Source organism: Lampetra planeri, chromosome 49 (genome assembly GCF_965212315.1).
Source record: "Lampetra planeri chromosome 49, kcLamPlan1.2.h2, whole genome shotgun sequence".
NCBI classification, from domain to species: Eukaryota; Metazoa; Chordata; class Hyperoartia; order Petromyzontiformes; family Petromyzontidae; genus Lampetra; species Lampetra planeri.
The window spans coordinates 450,434-469,050 of NC_136155.1; the positions used below are offsets into that span (position 1 = coordinate 450,434).

The 18,617-nt window shown below is 51.3% G+C and overlaps 1 protein-coding gene across 3 annotated transcripts in view; it reads right to left on the reverse strand.

The window, feature by feature from the left end:
• Positions 1-18,617, reverse strand: part of LOC144734062 (endophilin-B1-like) — a 32,150-nt gene continuing 13,533 nt past the window's right edge. Inside the window, exons 2-11 of one of the 3 annotated variants that reach the window (XM_078616113.1) lie at positions 17,649-17,790; positions 14,279-14,407; positions 13,566-13,699; positions 11,837-11,929; positions 10,390-10,452; positions 6,995-7,018; positions 6,622-6,711; positions 5,588-5,688; positions 5,044-5,275; positions 1-3,530 (exon numbers count right to left, since the gene is read on the reverse strand). In XM_078616113.1, coding sequence (XP_078472239.1) covers positions 3,423-3,530; positions 5,044-5,275; positions 5,588-5,688; positions 6,622-6,711; positions 6,995-7,018; positions 10,390-10,452; positions 11,837-11,929; positions 13,566-13,699; positions 14,279-14,407; positions 17,649-17,790 — 1,116 coding nt within the window. In that variant the 3' untranslated portion in view covers positions 1-3,422. The remainder of the gene's footprint in view (positions 3,531-5,043; positions 5,276-5,587; positions 5,689-6,621; positions 6,712-6,994; positions 7,019-10,389; positions 10,453-11,836; positions 11,930-13,565; positions 13,700-14,278; positions 14,408-17,648; positions 17,791-18,617) is intronic. The other 2 variants (XM_078616114.1, XM_078616115.1) reach the window with 2 other exon arrangements.

Here is an 18,617-nt window from a genome sequence, read left to right on the forward strand (position 1 = left end):
TTTCATTCACACAGTTTATTTTTAGTTTTATATTACTATCACTTGCACAAAATGTCCTGGAAACATGCACGGCGGGCCGCTCGCAGCGCTGTGGCGTCGCGGCAACGGGCACGGAAGCGAGCGACGTAAGACATCTTCATGGGGTGGCGCGGCCTCGTTGCAGCCACGCCACACGCGGGGCCGGGGGCGGCAGGGGGCGGCAGGGGGCACGAGCGCTCCCGAGAACACCGCGCCACGCCGTACCGGGGAAGTAGCCCAAAGCAAGCGTGGCCCGTTTCTTGTGACGGCAACTCATCATCTCACTTCCCCGAACTCCACAGCCCGACTTTCCGCAGCAGTGGTACCAAATTTAAGAGCTGCTTCTTGTATCTGAATGTTGAACTTCTTTCACACCCGATGTAGCCAACCTTGCTCATCGTAGGTGCAGGGGAAGGACAACAAACTCGACTAAATCACTCCACGCAGTGCCAATTTCTCAATGACTCGGGCTCGGCCACGTGCTTTTTGCGTTTCGTCTCTCAAGCTTTGACCACACACGACTGGGGGTGGTCACCTTCAGGCATCTTCAACTCCTGAAGACGCTCACAGCAGTGCATGGCGAAAGCGTGAGAGAAACGTTTAACGCGTGAGAGAAACGTTTAGCGCGTGCGCTCACGTGGAAGACCATTCTCGGATGATGAATTGGCTGTGATAACCTACGAGCTCCATTGACATTTCTGCATGTCCAGACAGGAACCGTTCTCGAGCGTTCGCCTCTCGTGTGTGGGCGCTGCAGCCTCCTGCCACAGGCAAAAACACTCAACAGGGGATTTGGCCAAACAACCCCGCTGAAAAAAAGCCTTGAGACTCAGCGAGGCCTCGATGGGTAAAGGATACGAGTCATCTTTATGCCAAGTGGACAGAGCATGGCCATCATGCTTTTGTGAAGGTCACATCTCTCATATTTACACTGGAAGCAACGGTGAAATCAAACTGCACAGAGTACCACAGCCCAAACTGCAGGAGCCGCATGCATCAACAGCAACTGCAAAACGGGTTTCGCCGTGTCCGGTGAGGAAGGGGTTAAAATTGGCACCACCACTGCCACCACTAACAGAGTGAGAGAGTCTCCAGCCACAGGGGAACGCTGTACACTCATCTCAACAAGCAGCTGTTCAATTATTACATTTTCACATGGCGCACGCAGACACACACACACAAAAGTACATTGACACACACACGAGTCAGCAATTTACAACAATTCTGAATTAGGAGTCATGTAGTGACCTACTTCTGAGCCTGACCTTCACATTCTAAATTGGTTTAGGAATAGTTTCAAACTTCAATAAAAAAACACTGTCTGACCCTCAAACGTCTCGTGAAGCAGCAATAACTTCACAAAGCGGTGCCTCGTTCAGCCAGACGATAGCAACAAGTAAGCAGAGCACTGGAGGTTCCAAAGCGTTTATACTTTCTGCCCGCAGTACCCTGAACATGGAATTAGCTGACAAAGGTAGCAATGCATTACTTTTTCAAACACCAGCGCTTGCAACCTTGGTCCCTGAAGTCAATTCACCTCTGAAAGACTCAGTCCAGACAGTTTTGTACTTTTCTAGGTGAAACAAAAGCATGCGATGGAAACGGAAATCACAAAAAGAAGAAACCAAGCGTTGAAAATGGCAGAACGTCCACCGACGATTTGTTGGATGTTGATCACACAGATCCGCCAAACTCACAAATGCGCAGTCGCACACTGGCCAGGAGACAGCAGTACAGCAAGTAGGTTTTAGACCTGCCTGCACTACACTTTATTTCCCTGTAAGGATTGGGTATCTCCAGATACTCATTCCACAGTTGTAAAACGTTCTTCGAATGGAATTGGCCAATCAACCCCAATTCAGGACTCTCCTGAAACAAGAGTCTAGAGACACGGGCAGTACATGGACTATGTTTTTGAAAACCTACTATTAATTGGCTTTTCCTGTAGTCTGATTGGATCTTACCGACGAGTATTATGACAACTGGATTTTTATCAGTGTCTGCATTCTATCCGCAGTGCGAGTGTAGTTATTGTTATTGTCGGGTTTTCCCATATTTCTATCGGATTTTATCGACACTTGCGAGTTCGTTTTCTTCTTCTGTATAGCACTTTTGAGATATTTCGATGTGACAGGTGCTTTATAAAATAAATAATATTATTGTTATTATGTTTCTGCAGCCAGAGCGGAGGGGGTGGGGACCCTGCAAATCACTTCACAGTGTAAAGTAGAGCGGGAGGAATATGAACACTTTGGTGCAGATTCCCATGCGCGGAGGAGTGTACTTTAAAGCATCTCTACCAAGATAACGACAAGACTCCAGCGAAAGTAGGCGGAAACGATTGAAGTCTACGCTTGAATTTTAAATGTGGGAGCGCAACTTGAAAAAACAAAAACACAATGCACTAAATAGAAGCGCACACTCAGCCTCAGAGGCGTGTGTGCGTGCACACCCCGGTATTTAGAAAATTTGGCTTAGTTTGCTAAACATTTAAGGAGAATCCAGTTGATGCGACTGGCATCGTTCGGAACGGATCACCGAGTAGGTCTGGCCTTAAATGTCAATAGCGCTCCGTAGTTAAAAAGAGAACTTAGTTTTCTGGTAACACTCCTGCAATGTCGCCATTTGTTACGCGTAATGCGACTCCTCTTGCGTGCCAACGCGACCCCATTACACACGCGCTTTGTGACGCAAGCTGGAAATTTTTTATCAAATTATTGTCGCCCCCCGCTCACCGCTTTGTAACCTGGGTAGTGGCCCTCATCACCACCCCTCCGCTCCCCTGAGGAGCCCTGCCACTGCTGAGAGGGCAACAGAGACACGTGCCAGTTCCATGGCTTGAGGGTTGCTCAATACACAACACTCCATGGTTTTCTTGGGGAAATTGACTTAAAAACGCATTCCATCAAAATCAAAGTGTCCACTTGGTCCAGAAAATGAATGGCGCCCATGAAACCAGACGTGTATGGCAATACAACGTATACACCCAAACAAGGAGAGAGTTCATAAAAATGAAAGACTTTTAAATGAAGTATCGTAGTCCTAGACCGACTTCTAAATTACACACAGACACTGCACATGGGCAAAACGTTTATGCTCAGTATTCCAAGAAAGCAGCCGGAATTTTTTGTTGTAAAATGGTTGCAATGACGATCGTTCAATCTCAGTCTGGCATTCGCTTCAAATCATTTGTCACCTTCTGGCCTGAAACTAAAACAACCCGAACCGACTTGGAGATTCCAAATGAATAAGAGCCGCATGTGAAAAAACACATTCTCTTTTGAATGGACAAACAAAACTGAACAGAGAAATGGGGATGCGCGTATGGAGGAGGCCGACTGCTCAGCGGAGACCCGGGCAGCGGAGGCACCTCCAGGGAGCCTTCAAGCCTGCACGGTGTGCTCTCAATTAAGCAGCTCAAGGTACGTGACCGGAACTTTTCCTTTCTGGTTCCCGCGTTCCCCCATCAGCCAATCCGAGTCCATCCCCGGCAGACTGTACACCGTGACCACCTGCGGAAAGATAACCACAGAAAAACCACGAGGGATGTTTAGACTCGAGATGCCTGAAGGCGATCCGGCAGACTCGGCGTTCAAGAAGCCGGGGCTTCGCAGTTCGGTTCTGGCTTGGCACGGTAAGAAGCCAACGGCAACCCAAATAGGCCGCAGAAATGCGGGGGCCCTGTGCTGGCTCAGCTGGATGTGCCGGTGACAAGTGGGACAGAAGCCAATGCTTGAGCCAGCACCTCGGAGATCCTGGCCTCGCGACACAAGCTCAGACATCAGCACTGAGACGCACGTGTCGACCGCCCTGCCCACTCACCTCGACGACGAGCAGGAGAGCCCCGCTCACCCCGTTGGGGAGAGCCCGCTCACCCCGTTGGGGAGAGCCCGCTCACCCCGTTGGGGAGAGCCCGCTCACCCCGTTGGGGAGAGCCCGCTCACCCCGTTGGGGAGAGCCCGCTCACCCCGTTGGGGAGAGCCCGCTCACCCCGTTGGGGAGAGCCCGCTCACCCCGTTGGGGAGAGCCCGCTCACCCCGTTGGGGAGAGCCCGCTCACCCCGTTGGGGAGAGCCCGCTCACCCCGTTGGGGAGAGCCCGCTCACCCCGTTGGGGAGAGCCCGCTCACCCCGTTGGGGAGAGCCCGCTCACCCCGTTGGGGAGAGCCCGCTCACTCCGTTGGGGAGAGCCGGCTCACCCCGTTGGGGAGAGCCCGCTCACCCCGTTGGGGAGAGCCCGCTCACCCCGTTGGGGAGAGCCCGCTCACCCCGTTGGGGAGAGCCCGCTCACCCCGTTGGGGAGAGCCCGCTCACCCCGTTGGGGAGAGCCCGCTCACCCCGTTGGGGAGAGCCCGCTCACCCCGTTGGGGAGAGCCCGCTCACCCCGTTGGGGAGAGCCCGCTCACCCCGTTGGGGAGAGCCCGCTCACCCCGTTGGGGAGAGCCCGCTCACCCCGTTGGGGAGAGCCCGCTCACCCCGTTGGGGAGTGCCCGCTCACCCCGTTGGGGAGAGCCCGCTCACCCCGTTGGGGAGAGCCCGCTCACCTCGTTGGGGAGAGCCCGCTCACCCCGTTGGGGAGAGCCCGCTCACCCCGTTGGGGAGAGCCCGCTCACCCCGTTGGGGAGAGCCCGCTCACCCCGTTGGGGAGAGCCCGCTCACCCCGTTGGGGAGAGCCCGCTCACCCCGTTGGGGAGAGCCCGCTCACCCCGTTGGGGAGAGCCCGCTCACCTCGTTGGGGAGAGCCCGCTCACCCCGTTGGGGAGAGCCCGCTCACCCCGTTGGGGAGAGCCCGCTCACCCCGTTGGGGAGAGCCCGCTCACCTCGTTGGGGAGAGCCCGCTCACCCCGTTGGGGAGAGCCCGCTCACCCCGTTGGGGAGAGCCCGCTCACCCCGTTGGGGAGAGCCCGCTCACCTCGTTGGGGAGAGCCCGCTCACCCCGTTGGGGAGAGCCCGCTCACCCCGTTGGGGAGAGCCCGCTCACCCCGTTGGGGAGAGCCCGCTCACCTCGTTGGGGAGAGCCCGCTCACCTCGTCGGCGAGCAGGGACAGCTCGCTCATGTCGGCTGCGTCGTAGTCGTAGAGGACGCGCGCTCGCCGCGTGCCGGTCACCAGAGGGGGGGCGCCCTCGGCTGACGGGAGCCCCAGGATGGATGGCGTGGGGACCGGTGGCGCAGAGCCGCCACCACCGGTGCCGGCCGAGGCAGCGCCGGAACCCGCGGCCCCCGCCAGGTTGTTGTTGGAGACGAAGGACGTGGGGAAGCTGAGAAGACGAAGGGGTTGGTGGACTCCGTAAGTCACGTGGGAAAAAGCATCGGTCTCCGACGCGTTGTTGTGTTGCGCCGTGCGTTGTTTGACATGGCGAATTCGTGCCGCATTTTCTACTTTATTTTGCAAAGCGTCTTGAAATGCGTTTAGGTTATTACTGCCAGATGTATCCTATCATACTATGTTACAAACAAAAAAAACTTTGCTGGTTGGCTTCCAGACAGGACATCAGTGAAACACAACGCCATCCTTCGTGATGACAGCATTGTGACTGACAGCACGGATTTAGAGACTGAGAGCCTCTCACCTGCCCAGCTCCTTCTGCAGCTCCACCATGCTCTGGTAACACTTGGCGTAGTATGCAGCCTGGGCCTCCACAAACTCTTTGAGTGCACGGTGGTGGTTCGCCTGTCACACACACGCAAACAAACACGCAAACACACAGATCCCTGTTTAGTCTGACTGACTGCAAGTGCTGTTAGTGAGCACCTATTAAGGCAGGCATGGGACACAAGGTGGTGGTATGGCCAGCACCACACCAGGCCATTTTGTCTCCCCAGTACTGATGTTCAAACACTGCACCACATACTCATAGGGGAGGCCAAGGACCAGTTTGGAAATTCGTCACTGGTGTTGCTCATGAGCAGGAATCAAACTGGAATCAGCAGGTTTGCAGCACAATGCGCTAACCACCACGAAACCGCTCCAACACTCCATGCACACACAGTCCGAGTACCCTCCACCCGTTGACTGGTGCCATCCAGAACTGCACAGTGCCAAGTCTGCAGCTTGAATAGCAGCAGCGTTTCATAGATCACCTGTCGTACACTCCTGGAATGTGGGGTAGATGGCCCATGCCAAGATTACGTATGCGAGACACCCAACTTGCAGGGCTATAAATTGGCCAGTAAATGGCAGTGGAGCAAGTGGATTAGTGCCCTAATCTGTTCATTCTGTTGAGTGTTGGCCCAATATATGTTTTTCACCATTAGGATTCACTGCATTGGCCAGCAGTAACGACGTGTGCACGTGCCCGTGTGTACATGTCTGTGTGTGTGCTGGCAGAGGGGTGGCGTCGTAGTTAGTGCACTGCGTTGTGAACCCTGCATCCCAAATACGGTTTACAGCCAGAGTTCACATCAGTTGGGATTATCTGATCTCAGCCTTAAATGAGTACAAGGTGTGGTACGTACATCAGCACCTGGGAGACAAAGGCAGCCCTGGAAACACCACCCACTAATGCTGCCCTAAATCGGTTAATGGCACTTGCCCCAGCAGCCTATGTAGGCTATATGGTGGATCTTTGTCATTGTCTCTTTAAGCGTGTGTGCGTGCACTCACATGCGTGCTCCCAATCCCTTCCAGCAACAGGCGCGTGATCTCTGCTTGCCGGTCAAACTCCGTCTGCGTCACACGTAGCTCTTGTTCGGCCTGCAAAGAACACGAGCGCACGGGCAGCACACACGGGCAGCATGCGCACGGGGGGAGGGGGGGGGAGCGGGACCGCGTTATTAACAACGGCAGCCGAGGGCGGCGAGCCCGATGAGAAAACACAGATGTACGTGTTTGTGCGTGTTGAACTTCTTTCGCAGCGTACGTAGCCAACCGCGCTAATCGGAGGTGCGGGGGGTGAGGGGAAGGACACTCGGCGGACGGGGCTGACGAACGCCATCACGACGAAAAGTGTGCAAATCCGTGCTCGCGCGGTACTCACTCTCGCCACTTCGTCCGCCCAGAGCTTGGGTCACGTAAAGCACAACAAGGGAGACACACGCCGTCACTTTCACTTCAAGCGCCATCACAGGGCTCATGAGGTGTGCATGGGATGGTTATGTTGGTGCTCGAATTTAAACTAAACTTTTTATTTTACCAGATAAGGCCCATTGAGATATAGAGCTCTTTCTCAGAAGCAATCTGACCACAAATGATAGCTCAACGAAGTGGCTTATCACGTGGAAATGTATAGCAGCCAAATGCTCGAAACAGACGTTGATTTTAAATGTGGAGGGAAAAGCCGGAGAACCCGAAGAAAAATCCAAGCGACCACAGGGAGGGAGACACCGCAAACTCCAAATATACAAGCATTACGGTCGGGATCGAACACACGACCACGTGTATACCAGGTGAGGTAGTTAACATCTCGCCACCGTGGCGCCCCACAATACTTCCACTATGCCGGTCAGTGAGGGTTACTGAAGACGGGGAGCAAAGAAGCAGAAGCATGGTATATTACAACAATAATGCTGCTCTATATGGTCCTCAGCTGCCCACACGGTAGCCCGGCCACAACGTCGTATAGCCGATGACACCTGCCATGCACGGTGGTCGCCCATCCGAGCAATATCCAGGCTCAATTCCGCTTAGCTTTTGATTTGGTCATTGGCCATTGAGTTTGGAGGTGATAATTATGTTCTTATAATCTCTTCAATTATAAAGCACCAGCAAGTCACGTGGCGTTCTTTATTAATATTTGTGGCGTGCATGGCCACACGAGACTCTGGACAAAGTGTGGACTAACAGATTCACGCACGGAAAACCAAAATCTCTTTTTTAAAGTTTTTACGCCATCGCCTCTCCGCCCAGGGAATTCCATTTCACCAGAGTCGTGGCGTATGGCGAATTTAGACTCTGCCACCGTGGGCTCTGCCACGGAATGAGACACACACACGGGACGCAGGCCCGTGGTGCCAACATCGCGGTCGCGTTTGCACCACAGAGGACGTGGCGAGGGGAGGGGAAGCCCGGCAGACGCTCGTGCACTCGCAGGCCAAGGCAGGGAGAGATGCGGTGATCCACTGCAACATCTTCCCTACCATGCTGGAGGCTGTGTATGTGTGGCAATGTATATTATATATATGAGCTGCAGTTACTTTTTGGCTAGTTTATTGGCGACTGCTCAGATTTATGAGATGAGAGTTAGTTTATTACGTGAACGCTAGGCGCGCAAGACATAATCAATCTTCAACTCTCCCCAGATTGAATTAACTGTCATGATTTACAGTTATGAATCAATTCGTTTTTGCCACGCTACACTGTCGTTTGTAGACTCTGCCTGTCAAATTGTGTTTTCTGTCTCGTTCGTTCCAACCAATGGCCTAGAGGAAAGCTGTGGCCAATTCGAACATAATTCTCAAACGTGCAGATATCTGCATTATTGTGACCATAGGATACATTCAAAACAGATATTTTACTCATTATTGCATCCCAATTGTGGTATCGATGGCATGCCATGAGATGAATGAATCCATGAGAACCCTCAAAGAGCCACCCCTCATGTTACCGAAGCGGATATCACTGAGCTCCCTCTTGAGATCCCTACCAGTGAACCTCCAGTCCACAGCGTATCAGGAGAATGCCTTCCCTGCCAGCTCCTATGTTCGTCGCAATACAGTCAATCCGATACTTTTAAATTCTCAGACCCGGGGTTTAGCCAAATTAATTGAAGAACCACGTGACCAGTCTGAGACCCAGCATCAACTCCCTAAAACTGAGAACCCAGTTTAATCACAGCAGTGGCATAGGCACTCTGACCACTGAGCCACGCGGTCACTGACAACGTGGGAGTTCATTTCAATTGACGAATCATCACATGACGATTAAAAACGGCATCCGAATAGTCAAGGTGCAGAGAGCAGCATAGACTCACCCGATACAGGACCCTCATCTCATTTTTAGAAAGTAATAAATTCACTGTCCGAGTTCAGTCAATAGCAATTAGCCATTATCTGCAGTGCATATATATCAAAATGCTGGCATTCATTTCCACAGCATGTTGGATATCCCAGAATGGAGCACACCAACAATTGGCACCAACAAGATTAAGGGAAAGATGAATGCGCGTGCATTTAAATAATAACACAAAGGTCCCATTTGGCCTTGAGGAACGTCAGTTCATGTACTGTAAGCGAGCACTTATGAAGAATGGGACGGCACACGAGATGGATCGTGGGGTCGGCATCACGCACTTCCGGAACGAAAGTTGACCACATGGCCACATCAAGCAATCGGTTAAGATGCAGCCAACCTAGGAGAGGTCCCACCAGGTTCAGATCCCCAAATTGTCACGAGGTGATAATGTGCCAACGGTCATTGCAGACAGGTATCAAAGGTCGCAGTGATGAACAGAACACGGTGCACTACTAACTATTACACCACAGGCAAACCCACACACACACAACCGCCCCCCCTTTGTCGGACCCGAGGCAGGTGTTGTGCTACGTTTCCACGACCACTGGCAAGAGAGCCCGGCATTTGGCCCAGGAGTGGCTTACAAGGCCCCGAGGTTCCGTGTCTCCACACTCTGTGAGCTGCGAAGCTACGTGGGCTCCGCACCACCACCTCTCTGGCTGGTGGGTGAAGTTTAGCAAGTGCTCAAAACTAAATTTGATTTTAAACGTTTAAAAACAAGGCATTGGGAAAGTTTAGACTAATGTACGCCAACATCTAATTTGTCAATTTCCAGCACATATATTAAACATCAACTCGGCGAGGGAGCTGATCTGAGTTAGTCGTGTCACGGCGTGCGTGTCCCATTTCTATGTTGACCCCATGAGCGCATGCGCACTCCCGGGGTCGAGCCAGGTGAGTGCACGCAGCACGGGATGGAGGGTGCTCAGAAGTCTTGGAACCGTGCCCACTTTTACCACTTTTCCACTGACACATCAAAGCCGATCTAACGCAAGGCCCCCATAATATGGATGTATTTCAACTGGTTATTTCTGAGGTAAGATTTTTCTGAACCATGAAACACTCTGGTCTCACAAAACATCTGATTCTGGCTCTGGCTCAGGTTAAAGCTGGACCAGCGACATAGTCACGCGCACGACTCAACTCGTCAATTGAATGTGACGTCAATGACACGGCTTGGGATCTGTAGTGGAAAAAAAACAACAAGGCACCTCCTGAGCCACGCACGCCTCCTGAGCCAGCCTCGGCACGGCCCCCGTGCGGTAATGTTTAATACGGTGGAATCGAGGGCTCGGGTATCGTGTCCGCCCTAGTAAGGCTGCCAGCACTCTTCCCCCAGCGGTCGTGAAAACCTGGCATCAGCTTCCTGGCCCAGGGAGCGGCCGGCAGATCGGCAGATCGGCAAAGCGTCCGCCGCCTTACCCCCGCCGCACTGGCCGACAGCACGTAATTTCGCGGGCGGGTCTCGTTGAAATCCGGCTCGGTCTGCGGAGGTGGTCCCAGAAGCGGGTTCCGCAGGGGGGTTACGGGGCGTACGCACGTTCACGCGGAGCCGCAAGAGTCAGCGGCCGAAGAGAGGGAACGAGGAGGAGGAGGAGATGGGAGACACAGCGGGCGATGAGAAAAGTACACGCGGCAAGTTTGTGGCCACGCAGCGTTGAGTGCCAATGCGCACACGCGGCACTGGAGAGCGCCCGTTTTTTTGCAGTGGCTCCAAAGAAGCTGCGTACTGCTGGCCGTTGTAAGACTTAAAAATGTGAACTGCGGATGACATTTTTATTTACCATGCAAGAAATACGCACGGCGATTTTTCTATGCGGCTTGAGCTCACATGACGGAATAAAGCGGACGCATGTGCGGTGAAGGAGCGGTCATGTGATCTTTGGGGCCCGTGAGAGGGGATGATGGTGAATGTGTACCACTAAAGTGCAATAACGTAGTTCTCGGTTCTTTCGGAATTTCAACATTACTCATGAATACAAGGTTGTATTGCATTTTACCAGATTAAAATAACTGTCACTGTCCAAATATGAGGGAAATGACTCAGACCCAAAACCCTGTCTAGGGCGCTGCTCGTACGCATGGTCGTGCTGCCAGCTGTGGGAATGACCACAACATTCCACGCGACATCGTCATGTCCACAGCACTCGGATTTGTCCACACATTGCTCCAGGAATGAGCTTTTGGCCGATGAGCCATAAAGGAGGCGCCGAACCCCATGTGTGAATGTTGATGATCACCGTCATGTGTAGCTGCGAACCCCCTGCTGCTGGTAACCTGAACAAATTGTTGGGGCGAGTGCTGGTAGCGAGCACCTATGAAGGCCAGAACGGCACACGAGGGGGTGGGTGGACAGCACCACGCCTGGGCGCCTTTGTCTCCCCAGTGGCGATGTTTTTACACACCGCACCAGGTACTCATTTGAAGTTGAATCGTCACTGGTGTTGGCCATGAGCTGGAATCGAACTCGGGTCGCCGGGATTATAGCGCATCGCGCTAACCGCTACACTTACCGCTCACACGTACACACGATGAATCTCTCAGTCGAGTTATATAATTGGAGTCCGCATTGTTTGCGAGCACCTATTGAGGACGGCGTGACATGCAAGGCAGTAGCCGAGGTCAGTGCCACAAAAACACGCGCGTGCCCAGCCAGCCTCACTCTTCCCCGGCGCTCATGTCGGTGAGCAGATTCACACGCACAGCGATTACGCTCCGACTGAATGGATCAAAAACAACGCGCAAGCACGTTCGTCACAAAAGTAACGCCTCCACGGACGGGGGCATGGGTGAAACGTGGGTGCGAGCGAGCGTACGCACGCACAAGCGCGTGCGCTGTTAACTTTGTGGATGCGCGCGTGGCACTCACCGCAGCCTTGGCCTCAGCGCTGCGAGCTTTCTTCAGCCGGGACTTACATGCGTCCAGGTCCAGGCGCTTGTTTTCCAGAATTTTCTTCTCCTTCTGCATGCAAGAGACAGCAGGAAGCCCACACCACCACCGCCACCATAGTTCTTCGCAACGCCAACACGACCACCATCATTATCTTGGTCATTCACTCAGAGTTCTTGGTCGAGTTTTGCAAACACTAGATTTGGGGTGACCCCACATGTATTCATAACGATAACAGATAACATTTTAAACCAAAGAATAAACCATTAAAAGATTGTAATGGCAGTGTCATATTGCATGACAGAACCGCATCTTCATCAAGACCTGTCCACTCTACCTGCGCATTACTTGTGTTCCCTTTGTCAAACAGTCGAACATAACTATTCACCCAGCCACTAATATATGCATCGAAAATTAGCAAACAGTTGGTTATTTAAACAAATAACGTTAACGTCAGAGAGCATACAAGTCCCATCTGTACACCAGAATCTACCATTGTTATTAAGTACGGACATCTACACTCAAACATGAGAATAATACATTATTGTTGGTAGCGCCAGCTCATCGCGTGGCTGCTGCCTTCCTGCTTGCCTGCGGTTCCTCCTCGTGCCTCCGCGTCATTCTCTCTCTCTATGAGAGTGAGCGAATATTGCACGGTTTACAAGTTGAAATTATTACTTTATTATTATTATATTTTGAACAGTACCAAAAAAACCTTTCCATTATCTCGAGAGAAAACTATGACGCAGATTCGATTCAACATGTGTACAACTGTGTGCATGGGGGCACAGTTGTACAATTCTGGACGTACATATCAGACGTTTTAAACGTTTAGTAAATCGTTGGAGTAATTTTCAATTTCCTTTATATTTGGGTGTCATCTGTGAATCAGTGAGGAGGAATTCATGCGGGAGAATAGCCATAAAGTACCGCAGTCAAGTCGAGCGCACTCCGATGGACTGACTTTCTCATCCACGCCGAAATGTGACTGTGCAATAAATTTTCATATACATCCATAATACAGTTTTTTTGGGTTAGCTCACGTAAATATAAATGTGTCGTTAAACCCGCCACCACCTGCCACAACCAATTAGTAAGGTTTGGCACGTTCTGTTTATGTCACAAACAGAATGTGCCAATTCGTTACTGGTACAGCACACCAGTGTGTTGAGGAGCAAATCCACAACATTTATACATGTCAAACCACTGTTGAATTCCATATATAAGCCATGTGTTTTTTTTACTGCGGTGGGAAGCGGTGGTGCAGTGGTTAGCGCAGTGACCTTAGTGTGATTTCAAGGCACGGCTAAAATTAATTGCGAGTGATAACAGAAACCGATCCTGAGCTCCTGAGCAGTGCAGTGAAGTATGGTCAACAAACCCCCACGAGTGACACGACACGACCATCAGTGGAGTGAAGAGCTGTACATTACTAAAAATGGAAATACCTTCAAAATGACACTTCGTGTGGATTGTTGGGATTGTGAAATATTCACGGTAAGGTCACATCATTTGCGGAACTGGCCCGTTGAAGAAAAACAAAACCGTCTATTTTTGTGCACCGCGCCCGACTCAATGTTTTGACTGTCAAGGTGTGGCCACAGGGAAGGTTGGTTGGGGGAGCGAGCGAGCAGGCGAGCGAGGGAGCGAGTGAATGAGCGAGCGAAGCTATCGGGTCGGAGCGTCCCGGGCGAGTGTGGAGCCTCACAGCGATCGTCCTGAAGTCGCCGTCCAAGAAGTTGCGCAGGGGCGTGAGGAAGCCATTGGCCGTCGTCTGGATAAAATCCTTCTCCGAGATGCCCAAGTCCTTCTGTGTGGTGCCGCACTTGATGAGGGCGCAGCCTGGCACCGGCACACATGCGCACACGCCCACCATATTTGTGTGTGTGCATGTGTGTATGTGGGGAGGCGGTAGTGTAGCGGTTAGCGCGCTGCGCTACGAACCTAGCGACCCGGGTTCGATTCCCGCTCACGGCCAACACCAGTGACGATCATCTGAACCGGTCCTGGGCCTCCCCTAGGTCGACTCAGCCTGAAATGAATACCTGGTGTGGTGTGTAAACATCACCACTAGAGAGACAAAGGTGGTCGGGCGTGGTGCTGGCCACCCACCCCCTCGTGTATCGTTCCGGCCTTCATAGGTGCTCGCTAGCAGCACTTGCCCCTACAGTCTGTTAAGGCTATACAGGGATCTTCATCTTTGTGGGGAACGGTTAGCGGTTAGCGCGCTTGCACCTGCCAAGCTTGAGCCAGCTCTGAACATGGCTGAGCCTCTCTCACGCGTCTATGAAAGCCACCGAGCAGCTCAAGGCTGAGCTGAGCCACGTTAGAGGCCACGCCCAGAGCCGTGCGGCGACCAAGAACACATCCCCGAGTAGCGTGCGATGTTGTGCTATCCTGGGCTGTACACACGAACCCTACCATAGGCAGTGCCCGGTCCAAACTCTTGCCCGGCCTCAATCATGTACTGGCCGAGATACTCCGAGTTGGTGGCCCGAAGGGGAGCCTTCCCTTCCAGCTTCTCAAAGAAGTAGTCTTCTATTCTCGCATCTGGGAGAGGGAGGTGGGGGGGAGAGGGAGGTGGGGGGGGAGAGGGAGGGGACGTGAGCAGCCATCGCAATAAACTAAACTTTTTTAATTTTACCAGGTAAGGCTCACTGAGCTGTGTAGCTCTTTTTCAGAAGCGACCGGACCACAAATGATAGCTCAACGAAGTGGCTTATCAAGTGGAAATTTATAGTTGCCAAATACGCAAAACACATGTTGAAAAACCGGAGGATCCGGAGAAAAATCCATGCGACCGTGGGGAGAACATGCAAACTCCAAACATACAAGCATCAGGGTCAGGATCGAACCTACGACTTCCTGTATACCAGGCGAGGTAGTTAACAACGCCACCGTGGTGCCCAACACAATCAGACCCTCTCAACCCATAACCTCCGCACGTCCGTGTCACTGTTCGCCCTGCAATACGAACTGCAGACAGATTAGTTCCTGGAAGAAAAAAAAACATTGTCAATATCTGATCAGTGGTGCTTGTAATGTCTGGAGTGTGGTCGTCACAAATAAGACAATTTCCTTCTCAGAGGCTCAAGACCGAACCAGAGAGCAAATCAAACCTGAGAAGTTGTCTTCTCTTAATCAGTTATCACAGTATCTGGGTCAGAAGGTCAAGAGGCGATCGGATCGGGTTTCTCTCACGGCAGTCCACTGACAATGCCTTTTGTTCTTGCAGTGGTTTTATGTGTGTGCGTACATACTGTGCGGATGTATTATTCAAGTGTGTGTACTGTATTATGCATGTGGGGGTATCATGCTTGTGTGGACATTAAAGGAACGGCAACTCGGTATGCAATTAATCAGATTCTTACGTACGCTCACCCAATGATGACAATAATTTAGGTCCGTTTATCAATCCGCTGCTGGATGAGGGACCCCCCATGCTGTGTCGACACAGGGACAGTGTGACCACACTTTCCTTCGTACAAGACATTTACAACCGGGTTTTAATGCATGCGATATGCGCTGCTTAAAATGGGAAATTTTAAGTGGGGTTAAAATTGCCTCGTCAAAACGGCTCGGTCACATGCTCAGCCATCGTGAAAGTATCAGCACAAAGATCCCTCCTGAGTAGAACCCTTCAGGCCTCGACCAAAATGGCACCGTACAGTCACACGCATGACAGAGTCGAAATCAATTAAGCAAATAAATGTCTTGACACACTGACATTTATTCCTATACAGGAGGTTGGACCCCCAAAAAGCAAAAGAGCTCTCATCTTGTACGTGCATTTCGGCCGTGTGCCCTCTGTCCAACATGAGCTTTCAGCGATAATCGGCACATCCCTGCAATTACTCCATCGCACCACTGCTGGCGGAAAGGCCTCCACTAGGGAGAGGATTTGGTCTTTCTTCCATCCTGATCAAATGTGTTGGAAACGGTGGCAGTACCTCCACTTTACTCCACCACATGCTGGGTGTACAGAGGTGTTGGGACGTAAGAAATGTGGTCACAACTTCACATCCCCGCACGAGAAGATGGTCAGCACACTGCACCGTACGTAGCCAACCGTGCTAGTCGGAGGTGAGGGGGAAGAACAACAAACTAAATATAAAAAGCAGATTTAGAGTAATGAGTTTTCCATCTATATTTAAACGTGCATAGCTCCAGTGACTTCCTAATACCGTATTATAGTGACTCCATGCCGCTGCGATAAATGTAGAATTTCCCGCAGTTTCTTTACTTGGTCCCACAAGCTTGTGGGAAAACGAGGCGTGGATCGCCCTGTAAAACTATAGAGATTTAAAAAAAAATATGCAATCGATAAAAAAGTGAGAGTGAGGCAATGGAATGGCACCAAGGTCAGCGATCAAGGCAAAGGCGTAATGAGACGGGGTGTGGACTCCGCAACGCAGCTGTGCGGGCACAAGGAAGTTGATGGCGAAAGGCATTCTCAGATGCTCGATAAATCTCCACCATATTAACCCTTTCCCATGATGTGCATGTACGTCATCAGTTTTTCTTCCGATTCTATTCCGATGACATACGTGTACGTCGTGACATACGTTGTACGTCGTGACATACGTGTACGTCAATGGAACGGAACCGGAAGACAAACTGAAATAAGCTAAGAAGGTTGTCAGAGTACCACGGCTCCCACAGTCTGGCCCCAGCTATAATAGTGCGGTCGTGTAGCTACGGTTCTCTGTGGTGAGCACATTGTCTTCAAAAACAACGGCGCTGCTACGCCTCTCTACAATGAACGCCAAGCTGCTTGCGCATTCCGAGATTCAGCGGTGCACGGGACGCCACCCTGCAACTTGCAGGGAAAGGGTTAACGGCATCATCCGCGATGACCCCTTGACCTCGCTAGAACGGGACGCCATCCTGCAACTTGCAGGGAAAGGGTTAACGACATCATCCGCGATGACCCCTTGACCTCTCTAGAACGCGTCGGTGACGAGGACATGGGTCATCATCTTCGTCGTCATCATTTATTATTTATCCTGCGCCTCCCACGCCCTACGTGTTGAGGTGCCAGAACAAAGGGGGCTTTTGAGATGAGTAACAAAGTGTTTTCAGACCAACACACAACTTTAAAAAACAATGCCGTTTTGACTAATGGTTGGAAAAACTCTGCGAAATGGTCCGCAAATTTCTTAGAACCACAATTATTTTCACAAAAGAAAGGTTGGGAACCACTGGCCGAGACAATATACATTCATTTTTTACCTACGTGACTTTACCGAAAGAACTAAGAGTATCAACAACTCATCTCTTAAATAACCGCTTTTGCATTTAGTTTGTTGTCCTCCCCCCGCACCTCCGATTAGCACGGTTGGCTACGTACACCGCGAAAAAAGTTCAACATACATATACACACGCACACACGGGAGTGAACTAAGTTTAACAAGTTGGCTTACGCAACCAATATAATTCATAAGAGGTTTTATGGGTTAGATTGTGTAAATATAAATGCGTCGATAAACCTGACACCACCCAACAGCCAATCAGTAAGGTTTGTCACGTAAACAAAACAATTCGTTAGTGGTACAGCAGCACACCGGTGTGATGGAGAGTAAAACCACAACATTTACAATTCGAGTATAACATATTGTCAGCAATTACAACTAGCTTCATCAGGTGACACCCAGACTTGTGGAGAAATCCTCCTGTTCCAGTCTTAAATAGAGGGTTAACTACGTTGACCAAGCTAACCACTGTGCTTGAGACCGATCTCCGTTTTGTCCACCTCATGAGAGGGCGAGAGACGCGCACGGCCCCTACTCACTGGGGTTGGGCTGGAGCAGGGTCTCCGCCTGGCGCATTATCTTGTCCGTCCAGTGCCGGGTCATCTCCGCACGGCCCAGCAGATTCTCAAAGTGGGCATCGAGCTCCGTGCGTTCCGCCTGGCCCAGCTTCTCTTCCGTGAACTGGAAGCGCAAGGGGCGGAGGTAAAAGGATAAAGCAATTAGCACAGATGTGGACAGGACATTTGAATTTGTATTATTTGTCATTTGCTGCATTTTAACCTGATTGTGCTGCCGGCGTCATGTATCCATTTGGATCTCTTAGCAGAGCAGTGCGAGCGACCCTTTGCGTTAGACAACAGAATACAGAAGCAGACATCACAGAGCTACCTCCGAGATTCCCTCAAAGAACCTCTGGGAGACACAGTTGAGCACAGCACATTCGCGCACATTCGGCATGAGAGTACGGTTCATCGCATGGCAGTCAAACTGATATTTTAATAATTAGAGCTGGAATTTTTACAAATTAAGTACATTACCATATTTAACAATAAGTGTTGTGCAGCCTTTGGTGACTGGGCTGAAATCATTAACTCACTTCACTTGAGGACCCAGTGTAATTATCAGGAGCTAAACTATTTGTATTTTATCAGGTAAGGCCCACTGAGCTTTACAGCTCTTTTTCAGAAGCGACCTGGCCACAAATTACAGCTCAACGAAGTGGCTTATTAGGTAGAAATTTTAAGCAGCCAAATACTCTAAACGCATGTTTCTAAATGGGGAGGGAAAAACCGGAGGATCCGGAGAAAAATCCACATGATCACGGGGAGAACATGCAAACTCCAAACATGCATGCGTCAGGGTCGGGATCGAACCCACGAACTCCTGTATACCAGGTGAGGTAGTTAACACCTCACCACCATGGCGCCCCAATTATAGGCAGCTGCGTACATTCGAAGCAAGGTTCGTCAGCAGCGCCAGCTCGGCGTGCTGACGTTTGGGCCACCCTG